This window comes from Stigmatopora nigra, chromosome 3 (assembly GCF_051989575.1).
Source record: "Stigmatopora nigra isolate UIUO_SnigA chromosome 3, RoL_Snig_1.1, whole genome shotgun sequence".
NCBI classification, from domain to species: Eukaryota; Metazoa; Chordata; class Actinopteri; order Syngnathiformes; family Syngnathidae; genus Stigmatopora; species Stigmatopora nigra.
This window is the reverse complement of record NC_135510.1, coordinates 18,804,633-18,821,971: the sequence shown is the minus strand read 5'-3', so window position 1 is coordinate 18,821,971 and position 17,339 is coordinate 18,804,633. Positions and strand designations below refer to the sequence as shown.

Here is a 17,339-nt window from a genome sequence, read left to right as displayed (position 1 = left end):
TCTACTTCCGTTTTTTTAAAAGATGACATCCGGTTCCGGCATTTGCTCGAGCTAAGTAGTACGTGCACGTGAAATCTTTCCGTTTACATTTTTTAGTATTAAATCCCCGTCTGCAAATATTCTTTGACAAGAAGTGCGAATTAAGTGTTTGGGGAATTTAAACGTCGCAAGTTTAAGTTCGGGGAAAGTCGTTTGAGTTAACTTTGGAGCGTAAACGGCTCGGCTAGCTTAGCATAGCTTAGCTCGCTAGCGTCTTTACGTCGGCCATACGTCAGTGAAGCGGAAATGTTTGCTAAAAGTTTGGACGGAGAAAGTCGGACGACGATTGGACGCCGTTTGCAAGATGGCTCGACAAAAAACAGGTATTGCTATTATTATTGTTGTTATTTGTCCCAATAGGAATGTTTGGGTTAGACATTGGATTGTTGAAAATAGTATTCTAATACCTCTGTCAAATTATTTGAACGGTTAAACCTATAGAATCCAATTTTAAAAAACATCAATATCTTCATTAAGTAATAGATTTAGAAATCAAAACAATGTTTATTTGAGCTTTTTTTAAATATATTTTTAGATTTTATAAAATGATTTATGAATTAAAATCTTAAATTATATTGAATAAAAAATGACAATTATTGATTTCTTAAGGGGGAAATCAGGAATATGTAATATACATTGGACCATTTTAGATATAATATTTGGATTTTTTTAATATAAATGGATTACAAGAACTATCAAAGGCGCTGAATATTCAGTTTTTTTATAGATCCAAAAATATTTTTTATATATATTTTTTTAGAGTTTACAAAATGATTTTTGAGCTAAAAACAGAAAAAAATGATTCAAAATGACTATTATTGATTTAAAAGGGCGAAAATCAGGAAATGCAATATACATCTCTACTCTTCATTTTAATCCGATCCTAAAACAGAAAGTCGCCACTCATGATTGACTTTCCCGGGCCGCACAAAATGATGTGGCGGGCCATATTTGGCCCCCGGGCCGCCACTTTGATACCATGTAAGTGGAAGCCACTCCCCGTGTCCTCCACTTGCGACTAGGACTCAGCACTGGAGTAAAAAGATAATTTTTTACTATTATGTAACGATTTTTTTCAATAAGTGCATCTAATTTTTGTACTGAAATTTCCTGCATTAATAAAGGGCTCTTGAACTAGATCTTGTTGCAAGAGCCATTGTTTCTTTAAGAGGGCACCCCATCAAATATTAATACATCAAAATCAGGGCATCAAAGTCATACGCACGCACGCACAAACGTACTTGCGCGCTGGTTGACTCGTCGTCAGAAAGAAAAGCCCGTTGAAATCCAAGGATAAAACCCACCATTTTGCTATTTTTTGAATCACTTTAATGTCATTTTTTTGTTTGTGCTACTGAAGGAATAGTGTTGGTCTTCTTGATTTTTTTTTTAGAGAATGTTCAAGGCCGTGTTTGGACAAAACAAGCCGAAAGCGGTGGAAAACGGCGGACAAAAACATCGAGGTGAGTGCCAAGTTTTGATAATTATGAATTCATATTTTTGCTGAATAGTAATTTGGACTTGTAATGGATGAGGAGAAGCTGGGGGTAGGCTAAGCCTCGTTTTCAGAGGGTTACGTGAAAATATGACCTAGTCCATTTGTGTGAAAGTGGCGGCCCGGGGGCCAAATGTGGCCCGGTGCATCGTTTTGTGCGGCCCGGGAAAGTCAATGAGTGCCGACTTTCTGTTTTGGATCAAATTCAAATAAAGAGTATAGATGTATATTATATTTACTCATTTCCCCCTTTTAATCAATAATTGTAATTTTTTAACCATTTTTCTGTGTTTTTAGCTCAAAAATCATTTTGTAAAATCAAAAAATATGTTATAAAAAAGCTCAGATAAACATCGTTTTGGATCTATAGAAAACGTAATAAATGGGTTTTTAATCCAGTTCTTTTAATCCATTTATATAAAAAAATCAAAATAGTATTGTCATTTTTTAATCCATTTTTGCTGTTTTTAGTTGGGAATTATGCAAAGTCGAACAGTTAATTGTGTTTTTTTGTGGATTTTGCGTAGGTTTGGAGGCACGCCCCGCCAAGACGCTGAGCCGCGGATTGTCCGTTTCTCTGCCGTCCTCGCCGATTCTGCCTCGCCATCACCACGGCGACGTCGTCCCATCACGGTCGTGTGTCGGGTTGCCAGGTTGGTGGGATTTTGAATTGGGAGTTTTGGGGGGAAGGGGCGGGCCCAAGGGCTTTTGTGAGTGGCAGATTGGCACGGTAAATGATTGAAGAGGATGGCTTGGAGTTGGGGTGTCCAATTGGGACGGTCACGTGAGTCAGTAAAACTAAAAAACAAGTCCTGACTCTACTTACAAATGCCTCTGGGTACAAAATATTCAGGTTACAAAATGGCTAATATGCTAGAAAATACAGTATAAATTCACCTCAACTGAATTCAATTGCTCCTCCTTGTCCAAAGGGATTGGACAGCTATGTTTGTCAACGGCAAATTATTGACATCATGCATCGTCTAAAAGCATACACTAGGTGGCAGCACCTCACCTGGACTTCCACTACCTTCAATCTGTCAGGGAAAAGATCATCCTTCATTGCCATTGACGGCCAAAGACGTCAATTACGCTTTCCCTGGGCGGGGCAACGTTCTTCCGACCCCCTCCCTACAAGTCGGGGGAGCAAAAATCCACTTCCCAAAATTTAAACGCAAAATGACGTTGAAATTGATGATGTATTTACTCATTTGTCAATTGAATGGGTTTCTTTTTCTCTCTCTCTTTTTTCTTTCTGGGACTTTCTTTCATATTCCTCCCCCCCTCCCATCTGGTCTTCTCTCCCTCCCCCCTCTCTCTTCCCCCCTCCTCCACACATCCGCCGCGGCCCGAAGGACGGCATGTGGAGGGCCGGCGCCAGCGGAGAGGACCGCTCGTCGTCGCCTCCCGCCGCGGCGAGACACGCCTCGGAGGTAAGTGTGGCGTCCACGTCGACCCCCCTCCCCAACCCAACACCACCCCACCCCAATCGATTGCGGTAAAAGCGAGCGACCAGTCCGCGTGCGTGGCTTTTGACCGTTGCCGTGGGCAACTTCTCCCGTCGGCGACCGCTCGGATCTCGGTTTTTGATCGCATTGCGGACGAGCAGATTTTTCTTTTTTACATTTTTCATTTTTTTTTTTTGTCAGGCGTTTTCAATCTCGGTTGCCAGGCGACTTTCAGCTTCCCGTTACCCATGGCAACAGTGGACGGTTTAGGCGGATGGTATCGAACGGGGACGGTGGGCTGACTAAATGCAAAGTTTTTTGGTCTTTTGCGACCCACCTCACGCCGACGTCCCCCCCCCAGTTTTCTCGCAAGCTGTGAAGTGAGAAGTGCGTAGAGGGAGGCTCTAATTGGACAGCCTGGCCAAGATAAACGTGCGCCGGATTGCCCCTTCAAATGGGCCTTGGTCGTCTCTGAGCTGCGACACTCGAGGCAAGTGACTAATATCGGCAATTAAAAAAAAAAGTCAACTTTAATAAGATGCGTTCGCTATTTTTTTTATGGCGTAGGGCTGTTTTTTTGCCATGAGTAATGCAGGCGATTGCACAGGGCGCCATTTATTTTAGGGCGCACGAGAAACTATTTTTTATTTCAATTATGTTACCAGGGTGTTTAGACTATTAGCTCTTATTTCGACATCAAGTTAGCTATGGGAAAGTTGTCGGAGGAGCGATTAGCTCCGCCCCTAATGCCAGTCCCCCCCCCCACATCCTCCTAACTAGCACGCTAGGCTAATTGTACGCTAAATTGTCCTTGGTTATGATTTTAATTGATTATTTTTGACTCCTGATTTCCTCCCACATCCCCAAAACTAGCATGCTAGGCTAATTGTTTGCTAAATTTTCCTTGGATATCATTTAAATTGATTATTTTTGACTCCCGGTTTCCTCCCACATTCCCCAAACTACCATGCTACCTAGGCTAATTGTATGCTAAATTGTCCTTGGATATTTAATTGTTTATTTTTCTGTTTCTCCCACATTCCAAAAGCATGCATGCTAATGTCAATATATGCTAAATTAGCAAACCTTGGATATGATAGGTTGACTCCTTTTGCCCTGCGATTGGCTCCAGCACCCCGCGACTCTGATGAGGTTAAGCGGTTGTGAAAATGAATGAGTAAATAGGAGGAGGGCCTTATATGGAGTTAAGAGAGTGTGGGAAAAAGAGAAGAAGAAAAAAGGAATGAGAGCCAACGCCGTGTGCCAGGCGGCGTGAGCTGTTCTTGTTATCCGAGATGTTCTGTCATCCATCGTGTTGGGATGCCTACTCAATATGCGTGTTACTCAGACAACGCCAAGGCTAAAGACCAGAAAAAAAGAAGAAGAAGAATTGCTAAATGACATTTTTTGTGTGTGTTGCAGAGCTCCACGCGGAGCCCCGCCCTCCAGGCTCCTCCCCTTCTTCCCAGGAACTGATGACCAGATTATGCTTCTTATTGGGAAAAGCCACGCCGGGCCAAATTAGCTCCCCCATGGAAGAGAGGAAAGAAAAGAAGGTAAGAATCAACATTCTAGTGATGTTTATAAACCCGGCGGGTCGTATCTCCCCCCGTTCCAAGCGGAGCGTGCCGTGGCCTATTTAGCCAGCCTCGTTTCGCCACCTGAGCCCCGAGATGGCAAAGGAGGGGGGCTTTGATAAATTAGAGCATGTGTGTCAAAGTGGCGGCCCGGGGGCCAGATGTGGTCCGCCGTATCATTTTGTGCGGCCCGGGAAAGTCAATGATGAGTGCCGACTTTCTGTTTTAAGATCAAATTAATATGATAGTAAATTAAATGTCCTGATTTTCCTCATTTTAAATCAATAATTGTAATTTTTTAATCATTTTTTTCTGTTTTTAGTTCGAAAATCATTTTGTAAAATCTACAAATAAAAAAAAAGCTCTGTTTTAGATCTACCAAAACGGAATATTCAGGGATTTTAATACATTTATAAAATAATTATAAATATCTCTATATATTTATATCTAAAATGGTCCGATGTATATTAAATTTCCTGATTAGCCACCATTGGAATCAACAATTTTCATTCTTTTAATCCATTTTTTCTGTGTTTTAGTTCTCATCTAAAAACATATTCAAAAAAAGCTAAAATATTGTTTTAGATCTTTATTAAAAAAAACTGAATATTTAGGGCTGTTGACGCGACCCAATTGGTTGTTGGTCTCATGATGCCCTGAAATTGGCTGGGACAGGCTCCAGCGCCCTCTGCGACCCTCTTGGTCAGGATAATGAATGAATGGCATCAAGAACAGAGGTCGCAGGTGTGGCTTGTGCTAAAGTCTCATTTCCAAGTGGCCATTTTGATTGTCTTTCTGTAAAGCCAACCTTGAAATGTTTGCACAGTAGAAGACGCTCGACCGCTTTTGTTAGTCTAACGGAAGAAAAAAAGAAAAACTCTTTCCATCTCGCCGGTCTGCTCCAATGCGTTGGGGGGCTCCTGGTCGCTGATGCAACATTTATGCAAAAAATGACAATTAATGATTTAAAAGGAGGAAAATTGGGACATTAAATATACATTGGACCATTTTAGATAGAATAAATAGGTATTTTTTTTTTGTATAAATGGATTAAAACCCCCGAGTGTTTGTTTTTGTTAACAAAAACAATGTTAATTTGAGCTTTTTTATATATTTTTAGATTTTACAAAATGATTTTTGAACTAAAAAAATGATAAAAAATGATAAATATTGATTTAAAAGGGGTAAAATCAGCAAATGTTATATCCATCTATACTCTTCATTTCAATTTGATCCTAAAACAGAAAGTCAGCACTCATCATTTACTTTCCCGGGCCGCACAAAATGATGCGGCGGGCCAGATTTGGCCCCCGGGCCGCATCTTTGAAACAAAGACATAAATCAAGACAATGTGGCCGATATAGTTATTTATTTCAAAATAGAGAAAGAATAAACAGATAAAACTCTAAACTAAATGTATTTTGACGTCTATAAATGAAATTCAAGAAGGGAAAATTTGCCTTGTTTATACCACAATCCATATTTTTCCTATTCGTTATTATTATTTTGAATGCAAAAAACAATGGTGTATTTACGGAGCGTGCTCAGAAAAGTGCGCTGAGTCACGCCGGCGAATGGATTTAACGCGGGTAAACAAAGAAAGGCTTTTCCGTGGGATCGGCGCAACGTGATTTGTTTATCCGATGGAGTCACATGACTTTGCCTCCTTCCTTTCCAGGGCGACGCCCCCTCCCACGGAGGCAGCCCGGCCGGCTCCATGCTGACCCCCAGCACCGGCTCTCCTTGTCCCGGGAGCCCCTCGTCCAGCTCGGGCGGCGGCGGCGCCTGCCGAGCCTTGGCCCCGCCTCCGTCCCGCGGCCCCCAGCGCAACGCCGCTCAATGCTACCCAATGGGCGAGGGGGGGCTCGGCCCACCTGCGCTAAGCCCCACCTCCACCCTGGAGAGCAAAGACAGTGGAATTATAGGTGAGTTGTCATCACTATGCAGTCTATTCATTCATTTTCTGAGCCGCTTTATCCTCACAAGGGTGCTGGAGCCTATCCCAGCTAACCAGGGGCAACAGGCAGGGGCCACTGTCAATTAGTTGTGGGCCAATCACAGGGTGCAAGGAGAAAAACAGCCAATCACTCTTCCCTAGGGGCAATTTAGCATACAATTAGCCTAGCATGTTTGTTTTGGGATTCATTCATTATAGCGCCTATACTCACAATTTTCACAGGGGGTGCTGGAGCCTAGCCTATGCCAGCTAACTATGGAAACTCTGTAGCTGGCCAATCAAAGGGCAGATGGAGACAAACAGCCAATCACTTTTCACTAGCGTCAATTTAGCGTACAATTAGCCTAGCATGCGTATTTTCGGGATTCATTCATTATCTTATCTTATCCTATTCTCACAGTTTTCACATGGGGTGCTGGAGCCTATCCCAGCTGTTGACCAGCCAATTGCAAGGCATAAACCCTAACCCTATAGCGCCTATACTCACAATTTTCGTAGGGGGTGCTGGAGCCTATCCCAGCTAACTTTCGGCGCTAACCAATCATAGCTAGGCTTTTTTAATTCGGTATAATATTAGATATCCATGTTTTTGGAATGTGGGAGGAGACTAGATTCGAACCGAGAGTGAACCCACGCAGCGGTGGACTGACCCGGATTCGAACCCAAAACCGCCAGGCAGTCAATTCTCAGCATATTATTAAAACTAGCGATTTTCTGTACATGAAGAAATGTGTCAGAGAACAAATTTGTATGGCAGGGCGGTGTAAAAGTGTAGCGCCGTTGGTGGCGGATTGCGCTGGGCTTGTGCCACTTGAGCCTGGAGCCTTCAATTCCCTGCTGTCGAAAGTGGGACACGGCTGTCTTCTTTCTTGCTTATGGGCCTCACGCTCTTAAAATAGGACACTTTTTTTTTTTTACTCTTCTTCTGGAAATAGATTTTTATTTATAGTGGACGACTTAAGGGCAAAAGACGACATCCAGAAAGATCAAAACGTTCATTGATGAGAAGTTTTTGATGGGAGGGACGGTTTATTTTGTTCAGGGTGTCGGTGTTGTCGGTTAGAATATTTCAGTTTTTAAGGGATCGCTAATTTTTGTGTGTTTTACTACTTTTTGATGAGAATGTGTTTTGGCACTATCTCGTGGTAGGCGGAGGTATTACAGAAGGAGCGGAAATATCTGGAAATGAAGGGGCTTTTTCTAAAAAAAAAGACGATTCGATTAGAATGTATTCAGAGCATGAGTGAATATTTTATAGTATATTTATTTATATTTATTATATTGAATAACAAACAGACAATTTGGTTCATGATTAATCACAGATTTTTTTTTTCACGATTAGTCGTCTAACGGGATATATTAGTCACCTTAAATTTTATTGGAAAATTATGAAAAACAATTAAACCCAATTTTCGTTTTTCATTTTAAAAAATATCTTCTCTATTTTTTGGACGATAGTTTTAATTGCCCCAGTCAAAAAGAATGCACAATCAAGTGTAAAATAAATATAAAAGCACTTATGTGAAGTTTCTTAACTGATCAAAAAACAAGAAAAAATATGATACCTTAATGCAAAAGTCAAATGAAGAATAAAAAGCTAAATAGACATCTGTTAACCTAATGTATTTTTTTAAAATCTTATTGTAGCCCAAAAATCTGTGCGTCTTATAATCCGCAAAATACATCAAGGAGTTGAGAATAGCTATTTCTAATTACAAATGTTTACCTTGCCTAACGAGCAACTTCCAATCTGATTTTCAGCGACCATCACCAGTTCTTCCGAGAACGAGGAGCGGAGCGTCTCCAGTTCCGATCTGACCGCCGACGAAGCCCCCGGTGGCGCGGTGGCCGCCATTACCGCCACCGACAAGCGCCCTGGCCCCCCTCGGTCTCAGCGTTCCCCCGCCAGGGCGGACATCCGAGAGCCCAGGACGCCGCCGGCGCCCAAGCGCGCCCTCCCGCAGCAACACGCGGGGAACACTCGCTCCCGCCCAAATTCTGTGGCAGGTATTGCTCTTGTCTTCATTTTTGGCCATTTAGAGGGAAAATACAGACAACAAATACATTTTATTCATTATTTTGACGTCTATAAATGAAATTCATGCAAAACAATAATCCGTATATTGCTTATATGAGAGAAATTGTCAAATTCAACCATTTTAAGACCATTTTAACGTAGCGGCTAATATGGCATAAAATGTCAGTCCAAGGCGCACGCCATTGGCTTCCATTTGGCGAGGTCGTAAGAGAGGATGGCTCCCGTTTCCATGGCAACAAGAGCAAATGGGTCCCGTTTGAAGTTTTGACCTTCTTCTTTGGCGTCTCTCCGGACAGCCAGCGGCTCCGCCGGGTTGGACGATCTGACGTATCTGGAGCGCCAAGCGGCGGCGGCGACGGCGGTAGGTCGGCACAGGGGCTCCGTTCGCAAAATCAACGCGGCTGGGCGCGCTCACGACGACTCCAAAGGTACTTTTCTGTTGTGTGGAGTCATCTCCTTTGGATTATTGCGGCTTCTAATGAGATTTTTTCTTCCTATTTGCTACAACTCATGTAAATTGGATTCTGCTTTTTCTGCCGAATAAGCGTTTTTTTATTCTTGAAAAGCCAACATGGCCGTCGTGCTCATTAGAATTGTTGTCATGATTAAAGTAGATCACGGGTGGATATTTCCAAAGAAGAAATCTCCCAGTTAAAAATCCCCCTGCTCCCATTTTTGGATTTATTCATTTTTAGGATAGCCTAGCGTGCTATTAACCTAGCATAATTGTTTTCTATAGCTGTCAACCTCGGCCAATTCCCCTTATTAAGTGATTAAAAAATAGTACAAATGCAACACAAAGTAGACGGGGTGCCCAATCAGTCGGTGTAGTAAATTCAAGGTTCTGTAGATGGCGCTGTTTGGGTACATTGCTTGCAGATGTGCTATATTTATACAGTAAAAAAGCGAATATCGTGCTTAAGGCTTAACAATATTTAGCAGTCAACTATTTTAGCAGTGACCGAGATGATCCGGATTAGAGACGAAAATAAATAAATAATTTCAATTTTTTTTCAATGTATTATTATTATTATTAAATTATTTTTGTCACCTCTCTTTTGTCGCCCCCTGCAGGTCGATTCAAACAAGCCGAGATCATGTTAAAACCGCTGCTCTTCGAAGTGCCCGGCGCCGCCCCCGAGAGGCCTTTCGTGGGCCGGGATTGGCTCTTCGCCCGCCTGGACCAGGTCTTGAGGAAAAGCAGCAACTGCGAGGGAAGGGGCGCCGTCATCGTGGGGAACGCCGGCTCGGGCAAAACCGCCACCGTGTGGCGCCTGGTGGCGCTCAGCTGTCACGGGGCGCCGCCCGGACCCGCCGCCTCTCCCAAACGTAAGCCGCCGTCGCCGTACTCCACGTTTTTTTGCCACGACTGCATTATTCATGGACACCTGCGCTGTATGTTGTCTTTTTGGTTGATATTCCGCGCGACCATGGTACCCCCCGGCGCCTCTACGCCTTTTATTGTGGGATGGCTGCGTATTCTCTTCACTTAAATATGTACTAATTAGCGGCAGCCACGTGGAAAGCAATTTATTTCTGGATACTTGACATCCAGCACGAGTGTGTTCTCGGAAGTGTTGAAAAAAAGAGTCAAAAGAGTCAAAAGAGTCAAAAGAGTCAAAAGAGTCAAAAGAGTCAAAAGAGTCAAAAGAGTCAAAAAAGTCAAAAGAGTCAAAAAATGATTCCTGTTCCGTCCCACTCCTTTTCTTTAAAACTAAATCATTCATTATCCATACCGCCTATCTTCACTAGAGTCGCAAGGGGTGCTGGAGCCTATCCCAGCTGACTACGGGCACCAGGCGGGTGGCCAGCCAATCAGAGGGCACGAGGAAACAGACAAACAATCATAGCTAAGGAGAATTTAGCATACAATTAGCCTAGCATGCATGTTTTGGGGATTCATTTATTCCTTCATTATCCATACTCCTATCCTCACAGGGGGTGCTGGAGCCTATCCCAGCCAACTACAGGCACAAGTAAAGAAACAAGTAATCCATCACTGGTGGCTAGGGACATCTTAGCATGGAATTAGGCTTAGCATGCAGCATTTTTCACGGAGAAGTTGTTTTTCTGGCGACGCACCTGCACGCACGAACACCCGGGACTTCTACTAATGAGTACAAATGGCGCTTTTGCGCGGGTTGTCGTTTTTTGCTCTGCTCAGGTGCGGAAAAGCAGCGCAAAGGCGCTTCCAAGGCAGCCACCGATTCACAAACGGAAGCGGGTTCTACTCTGGGAACGACGGATGAGAAGAAGGAATTTGCCAGAAGTCTGGCCAACAAGGTACTGCTCAACGCCATGTTTTCCCCAACATTGACCAATCACGTTTCACTGGCCCTTGGCGAAAAAATTTGGACACCCCACATAACACATTATGTCAAATGTATCATCGAATAACAAGAAAATTTCGAATTTGCATCCTACGCTTTTTAAAAGACAGTTCATTGGCACCAAGTGGCCACCAGGTGGTGCCAAAGCCAATGCTCTTTTGCATCGGCTTGAGCGCAAAAAAACATCTAAAAAATTCCCAAAAGAGCAGAAAGTTCCCAATTGAGCCAAATATGCAAGGATTCACTTTAATTACGAGCCAATTTAGCATCCAAATTTACTTGGATGAAGAAAACAGCGTCTTTATTTGTGGCCGAAGGAAACTAGTTGTATTAAAACATTGCGAATAGACCCATTTTTTCCATATTTGCGTCCAAGAAATGAGCGACTTAATGTACGAGCGTAGCATCAATGTCAGCTTGTTGCATCACGCACTTGACATGCAGGCTTCTAAATTTACTAACATGACCTGAATAAGAGTTACCATGGGAACTCGTGGGACCAGATACAGCCTGTTTACTCCCATGTATCTTTTATTTTAGAGAGCCGCTAAACCCGACGTGGGGGACTCGAACTGGTGACTTTTTCTGTAACTAATTTAAATTCTTCAAAAATATTCACGACATGTGTAGTAAACTTCACAATTTAGGATATAATATGTTAATATTGTGACCTACATGAGACAACATGCCCTGTCCGGGTCCTAGTTCTTTATTTAATTAATAATTAAATGTTTCTATTTTTATTTTATTTTGTAAATGTATTTATTGGTATTTTATTTTTAAATTTTATTTATTTGTATTTTATTTTTTAAAATCATTTATTTTTATTTTATTTTTAAAATGTATTTGCTTTTATTTTACATTTATTTATTATTTAATTATTATTATTATTTTATTTTTTTATTTAAATGTATTTATTTTATTTTTAAAAAGTATTTGCTTTTATTTTATATTTTACATTTATTTATTTTTATTTAATTATTATTTATTTTTTATTTAAATGTATTTATTTTTGTTTTATTTTTAAAACGTATTTGCTTTTATTTTATATTTTGCATTTATTTATTTTTATTTGATTATTATTATTTTTTTATTTTTTTATTTAAATGTTTTTATTTTTATTTTATATTTTATAATTTTTTAAATGAGCTAATATCTTGTGCCCCTTGTACTTGGACAGGTGGTGGCTTACCACTTCTGCCAGGCCGACAACACCTACACGTGCCTGGTGCCGGAATTCGTCCACAGCGTCGCCGCCCTGCTGGCCAGATCGCCTCGGCTTGGCCCGTACCGCGAGCTGCTGATCCGGGAGCCCCCCCTGCAGAACGCCCTCAGCCTGCGCTCCTGCGTCCAAGACCCCGCGGCCGCCTTCCGAAAGGGGGTCTTGGAGCCCTTGGCCAATCTACGCAAAGGTAAGAAAGAGTCATCGTATTTCCTCACATATAAGCCGCGCCCTTAAAATGGCCTAAAAATGAACACATTTGACAATTTCTTGCGTATAAGCCGCCCCCTGATTGACAGTTTTCAGTATAAATGTCTTATTTTGAAGAGAAAATCTTTAGAAAAATCATTGCACGTCTTGTTTCGGACATACTTTATAAATGGATTTATAATTCGAAATTCCGAAACAAAGTTGTCTGCACAGAAACCAGTTCAAAAAGGATGTCATGTGACCACTACAACCAGGAAGTGTGTTCATAGTGCTCTAGTTTGTCAGGTGGCATTAGGGGCAGTTGCAAGTGAGGTTTTCTTTAACATTTTAGGCAAGATATGTTTATTTCTTCAATTTTATTGATAATAGTTGAATTTTGTCCTCTGTAGAGGACATTTGTAAAGCTAAATATCTCCATATAATCGCAATTGAGCTCTATAGAGGACATTCAGAGTTTTCCAATGAGACCAAATTTATTTTGCATTATTCCAATTGTACTTTGCATAGATTGTGGATATTCGAACTAAATGTGTGCGCCGTATTTTGTTACCCATGATCCGTCTTTATTAGTCTCTTCACTGGCTTGCTAACAGAATGCGCAAAATGCTCATTTAATGAATCAATGTGTTTGTTTTCAGAGGGAAAGCTGCCTGAAGAAGACTACATCATCTTGGTGGACAGCCTCAACGAGGCCGAATTCCACAAACCGGACTACGGGGACACCATCGCCACCTTTATCACCAAAATCGTGGCTAAATTCCCCCTCTGGCTCAAGCTGGTGGTCACTGTGAGGACCGGTCTCCTGGTGAGTGGCTTCAGTTTCATGTTTTTCACGTTTTGGCAAGCTCCAAAAGAAATTTTTAGGAGAGAGAAAAAAAAATCAAAATCTGGCGCGGTGAATGAGTGGTTAGTGGGTCCGCCTCACAGTTCTGTGGTCTTGGGTTCGATCCCAAGTGGTTGCTCATGTATGGAGTTCTGTTTAATGGTCCCGCAAGTTTGCGTGCGTTTTTCCGGGTTCTCCCACATTCCAAAACACATGCTAAGATAGCTAGTTGAAATTAAATTTAAAAAAAAATCTGAAATTAAATTGAAATTCCCCCTCGCTATAATTAGCTGTCCCCTGCCTGGTGCACCTAGTGAGCTGAAATAGGCTCCAGCACCCCTCTTGTGGGGATGAGTGATTCAGGAAATGAAATAGGTGTAAAATAAAAACAACTTTTTAAAGGGGCGGCTACATTTGTTAGCATGTGCTATCATCCCAGAGCACATTGAAATCCCAATTTTACAAGGGGGAGTGGCTTCCGCTTGTGGGTTTCAGCGTGGATTTTCACATTTTTATGAACGTTAAAAAAAATTAACAACAAAAAAATTTCCCCCGAAAAAAACGTAAAGCCGCGGCATTTGAGGGATTACTGTACGTACAAATATGGCATAATTCCACTTGTCCAAAAGGTGGAACGTGTCTTTTGTCATGACTCTTTTTAATGAGTGGGAGCCGTTCACGTGGGGGAAAAAAAATGGTAAACCAAAAGTGTGCGCAAAAAGAATGTGAGCCAGCTGCTATGGTCGCTATGGCCGCTACGGTGGCTACAGTGGATCGCTACTGCTTGAGTCACGCTCACACTATTTACTGTGGCGCATCTCGTGATGTGACTCAGTGAGTGTGTGTGTGACTCACTGGCATCTGAGCAATAGCTCCTCATTCAAATGCTCTTAGATCAGGGGGGCGGATCATTTTGGGATAGAATATTTCGATTATTTTTTCTATAAATGGATTAAAAGAACTGGATTAAATTCATTTCTTATAGATATAAAACTGTTTATTTGAATTTCTTAGTTAGGGAAAATATCTAAAAAAAAATTCTATTTCAAATGGAACCATTTTTTTATCTTCAATATTAATGTGGAAAACCGAAAATATTTTTATATATTATTTTTAGATTTTACAAAATGCTTTTTGACCTAAAAACACCAAGAAAAATTGATAAAAAAATTAATTCTTGATTTAAAAAGGGGAACATTGGGAAATATAATATACATCGGTCCATTTTAGATATAATAGTTAGATTTTTATAAATATTTTTAAGATTTTAACTAATGATTTTTGAACAAAAAACAGAAAAAAAAATGATAAAAAATGACAAATATTGATTTAAAAGGGGTAAAATCAGCAAATGTTATATCCGTCTATACTTTTCATTTCAATTTGATCCTAAAACAGAAAGTGATTGACATTTTCGGGCCACACAAAATGATGCTTCGGGCCAGATCTGGTCCCCGGGCCTCCACTTTGACACCGTTTTCATTTCCTACCCCAGGAGATAAGCACCCCGCTGCCGTTTTCCGGCATCTCTCTGGACATCCTCCCCGACAGCAGCGACCTGGGGGCCGACCTGAGCGACTACGTGCACCAGCGCGTGAGCGGCAGCTCCCGCATCGGCGCCAACGTGACCACGGCCACGGGCTCCGCCCCCGACCCGCTGCTGCTGAGCAAGTTTTGCAGTCAGCTGACCACCCGCAGCAACGGCTCCGTCCTCTACCTGCGGCTGACCCTGGATCTGTTCCACCGGGAGCAGCTGGCCCTCAAAGGCGGGAACTACCTGGTGGTGCCCGTGTCGCTGTCTGAGGTGAGTCGCCCTTGGCTCCGCCCCCTGATTCAACATTTTCATGCCCAATTCATTCTTTTTTTTTCATTTGTCATTCGCAATTGTTTTTCTGCTTCTCGCTAATGAGTTCCACTTGGCTTCGCTTTATGACACCATTTAGCAGACAGTTATTTTTAGCCTGTTTTGGGGATGTGGGAGAAACACATACAAGCCTGGGGAAATCATGCAAACGCCACACCCACCTAGGATGGGACTCTCCACCCCAGAACTGCAAGGCCAACACACCAAACCACATGTAGTGTCAAAGTGGCGGCCCGGGGACCAAATCTGGCCCCGCCGCCTCATTTTTTTGTGGCCCGGGAAAGTCAATGATGAGTGCTGACATTTTGTTTTAGGATCAAATTGAAGTGAAGAGTATAGATGGATATTTTTTTCAGATTTTTTTGCCCCTTTTAAATCAATCATTGTCATTTTTTAATCCATTTTTTCGTGTTTTTAGTTCAAAAATCATTTTGTAAAATCTAAAATTATATTTAAAAAAAAGCTCAAATAAGTTTTGTATTAGATATAAAAAAAAAACTGAATATTCTGGGTTTTTAATCCATTTATAAAAAATAATCAAAATATTATTGTAATTTTTTAATCTTTTTTTCTGTGTTTTATAGTTCAAAAATCATTTAGTCAAATGTAAAAATATATTTAAAAAAATCTCAAATAAACATTGTTTTAGATCTATACAAAAATTGAATATTCAAGTTAGCTGGGATAGGCTCCAGCACCGCCCTACGAAAATGGTGCCAAAGTGGCGGCCCGGGGTCCCTAATATGGCCCACCGCCTCATTTTGTGCGGCCCGGGAAAGTCAATCATGAGAGCCGACTTTCTGTTTTAGGATCAAATTCAAATGAAGAGTATAGATGGATATTGATCGATTTCCCCCTTGTATTTGAACCCGCTTCAGGTGTACCTGATGATGTGCCGCGCCAGTTTCCCGGACAAATCGTCGTTTGAGCGAGCTCAGCCGGTGCTCAACGTGGCCCTGGCGTCGCTGCACCCGCTGACGGACCAGCAGATGTTCCGCACGCTCAACGCCGGCTGCGTCAAAGGCGAAATGGAGTGGGACGACTTTCAGCAAAGACTGGACAGCCTGGCCGGATTCATGGTGAGTCTCGGGTTCGATTCTCGGACTTCACGAGACCTGCCTCAACGAGCCTCTTTCCTTGCAGGTGAAGCGAAGAGATGGCACCCGCATGCTGTGCCACCCCACCTTCAGGGAGTGGCTGGTTTGGCGGGCCGATGGCGAGAGTAACGACTTCCTGTGTGACCCCAGGTCAGATTCGCCACCCAAAACGGGTCCAAATTGAGCATTATGTGGGATTAAATGGTCTTATTAGTTCAAAAAATAGGTATCTTTTAGGAGAAATAGTCATGTGTCAACTTAAAAGTTGTTCAGAATATAATTATAGGCTAAAAAATGGCTGTTAGTGGTCAGAGAGAAACTTATTGGTTTGGATAACTTTATTGATTCCGTATTGGGGAAATTTTGTTGGCACGGTAACAAGAGTGTGAGAATACAGAGACAGTAAAAGACATTTTTGACATAATTAAGTAGGTAATAAGTAAGTTAGTAAATAAATACATGAATAAATGTATAAATAAATAAGCGTGTTGCTGAAATATACTTATATAAGTGCTTATAGTCCAGAAAATACGCCACTTTTAGCAGTTTTCAATGGTAAAGTCAAACCGATCTCATCTTAAAAATGGATATTAAATTGTTTTGAGTTTATACAACTGTAGTCAATCCCTCCACCTTTGATTTGAAGTGCAATATTGTAATGATAACACGGCTTCATTTTCCATTGCTAAGTGCTTATCTGGCAACCCAAATGCTGCACACTTTCAAATTTGGCTCCTGGTTGAATATTTCTTGCTTTCGGCCTGTCTTACATATTGCTCCTTGGACCAAAAACAAAAAAATGTCCTTATCCTGGGGACATATGTCCAAAAAAAATGTGTTTTTGCGTGTACAGGAGCGGCCATGCACTCTTGGCGTTCATGTTTTCCCGACAAGAGGGCAAGCTGAACCGTCAGCAGACCATGGAACTTGGACACCACATCCTCAAGGCTCACATATTTAAGGTCTGGTCAAATACACATAAATGTATCGATATCTTGAATTATTATTTTTATTGTGTGTGTGTGTGTGTGCAGGGTCTGAGCAAGAAAAGTGGAGTGTCGTCCACAGTCCTACAGGCCATGTGGGTGAACTGCAGCACAGACAGTCTCTCCGCGGCTTTGGCGTCGCTGCGCAACTTGTACACGCCCAACATTAAGGTGACATTTGATGGGCGTGGCCTTGAAAAATGCAGTTTTTAGAATAGATTTTGTTGCCATTGGATACTTATATTAGAGGTAT

At 41.8% G+C, this 17,339-nt stretch overlaps 1 protein-coding gene across 1 annotated transcript in view; it reads left to right on the top strand.

Annotated features, from left to right (window-relative positions):
• Nucleotides 1-41: 41 nt before the first annotated feature.
• The window catches only part of LOC144194227 (protein TANC1-like), a 23,659-nt gene continuing 6,361 nt past the window's right edge, over nt 42-17,339 (top strand). Inside the window, exons 1-17 of the mRNA XM_077713137.1 lie at nt 42-362; nt 1,433-1,502; nt 2,062-2,187; nt 2,890-2,967; nt 4,405-4,538; nt 6,238-6,484; nt 8,278-8,523; nt 8,851-8,982; nt 9,629-9,883; nt 10,719-10,837; nt 12,065-12,296; nt 12,955-13,121; nt 14,635-14,943; nt 15,882-16,082; nt 16,147-16,250; nt 16,954-17,062; nt 17,135-17,257. Coding sequence (XP_077569263.1) covers nt 1,436-1,502; nt 2,062-2,187; nt 2,890-2,967; nt 4,405-4,538; nt 6,238-6,484; nt 8,278-8,523; nt 8,851-8,982; nt 9,629-9,883; nt 10,719-10,837; nt 12,065-12,296; nt 12,955-13,121; nt 14,635-14,943; nt 15,882-16,082; nt 16,147-16,250; nt 16,954-17,062; nt 17,135-17,257 — 2,649 coding nt within the window. The 5' untranslated portion in view covers nt 42-362; nt 1,433-1,435. The remainder of the gene's footprint in view (nt 363-1,432; nt 1,503-2,061; nt 2,188-2,889; nt 2,968-4,404; nt 4,539-6,237; nt 6,485-8,277; nt 8,524-8,850; nt 8,983-9,628; nt 9,884-10,718; nt 10,838-12,064; nt 12,297-12,954; nt 13,122-14,634; nt 14,944-15,881; nt 16,083-16,146; nt 16,251-16,953; nt 17,063-17,134; nt 17,258-17,339) is intronic.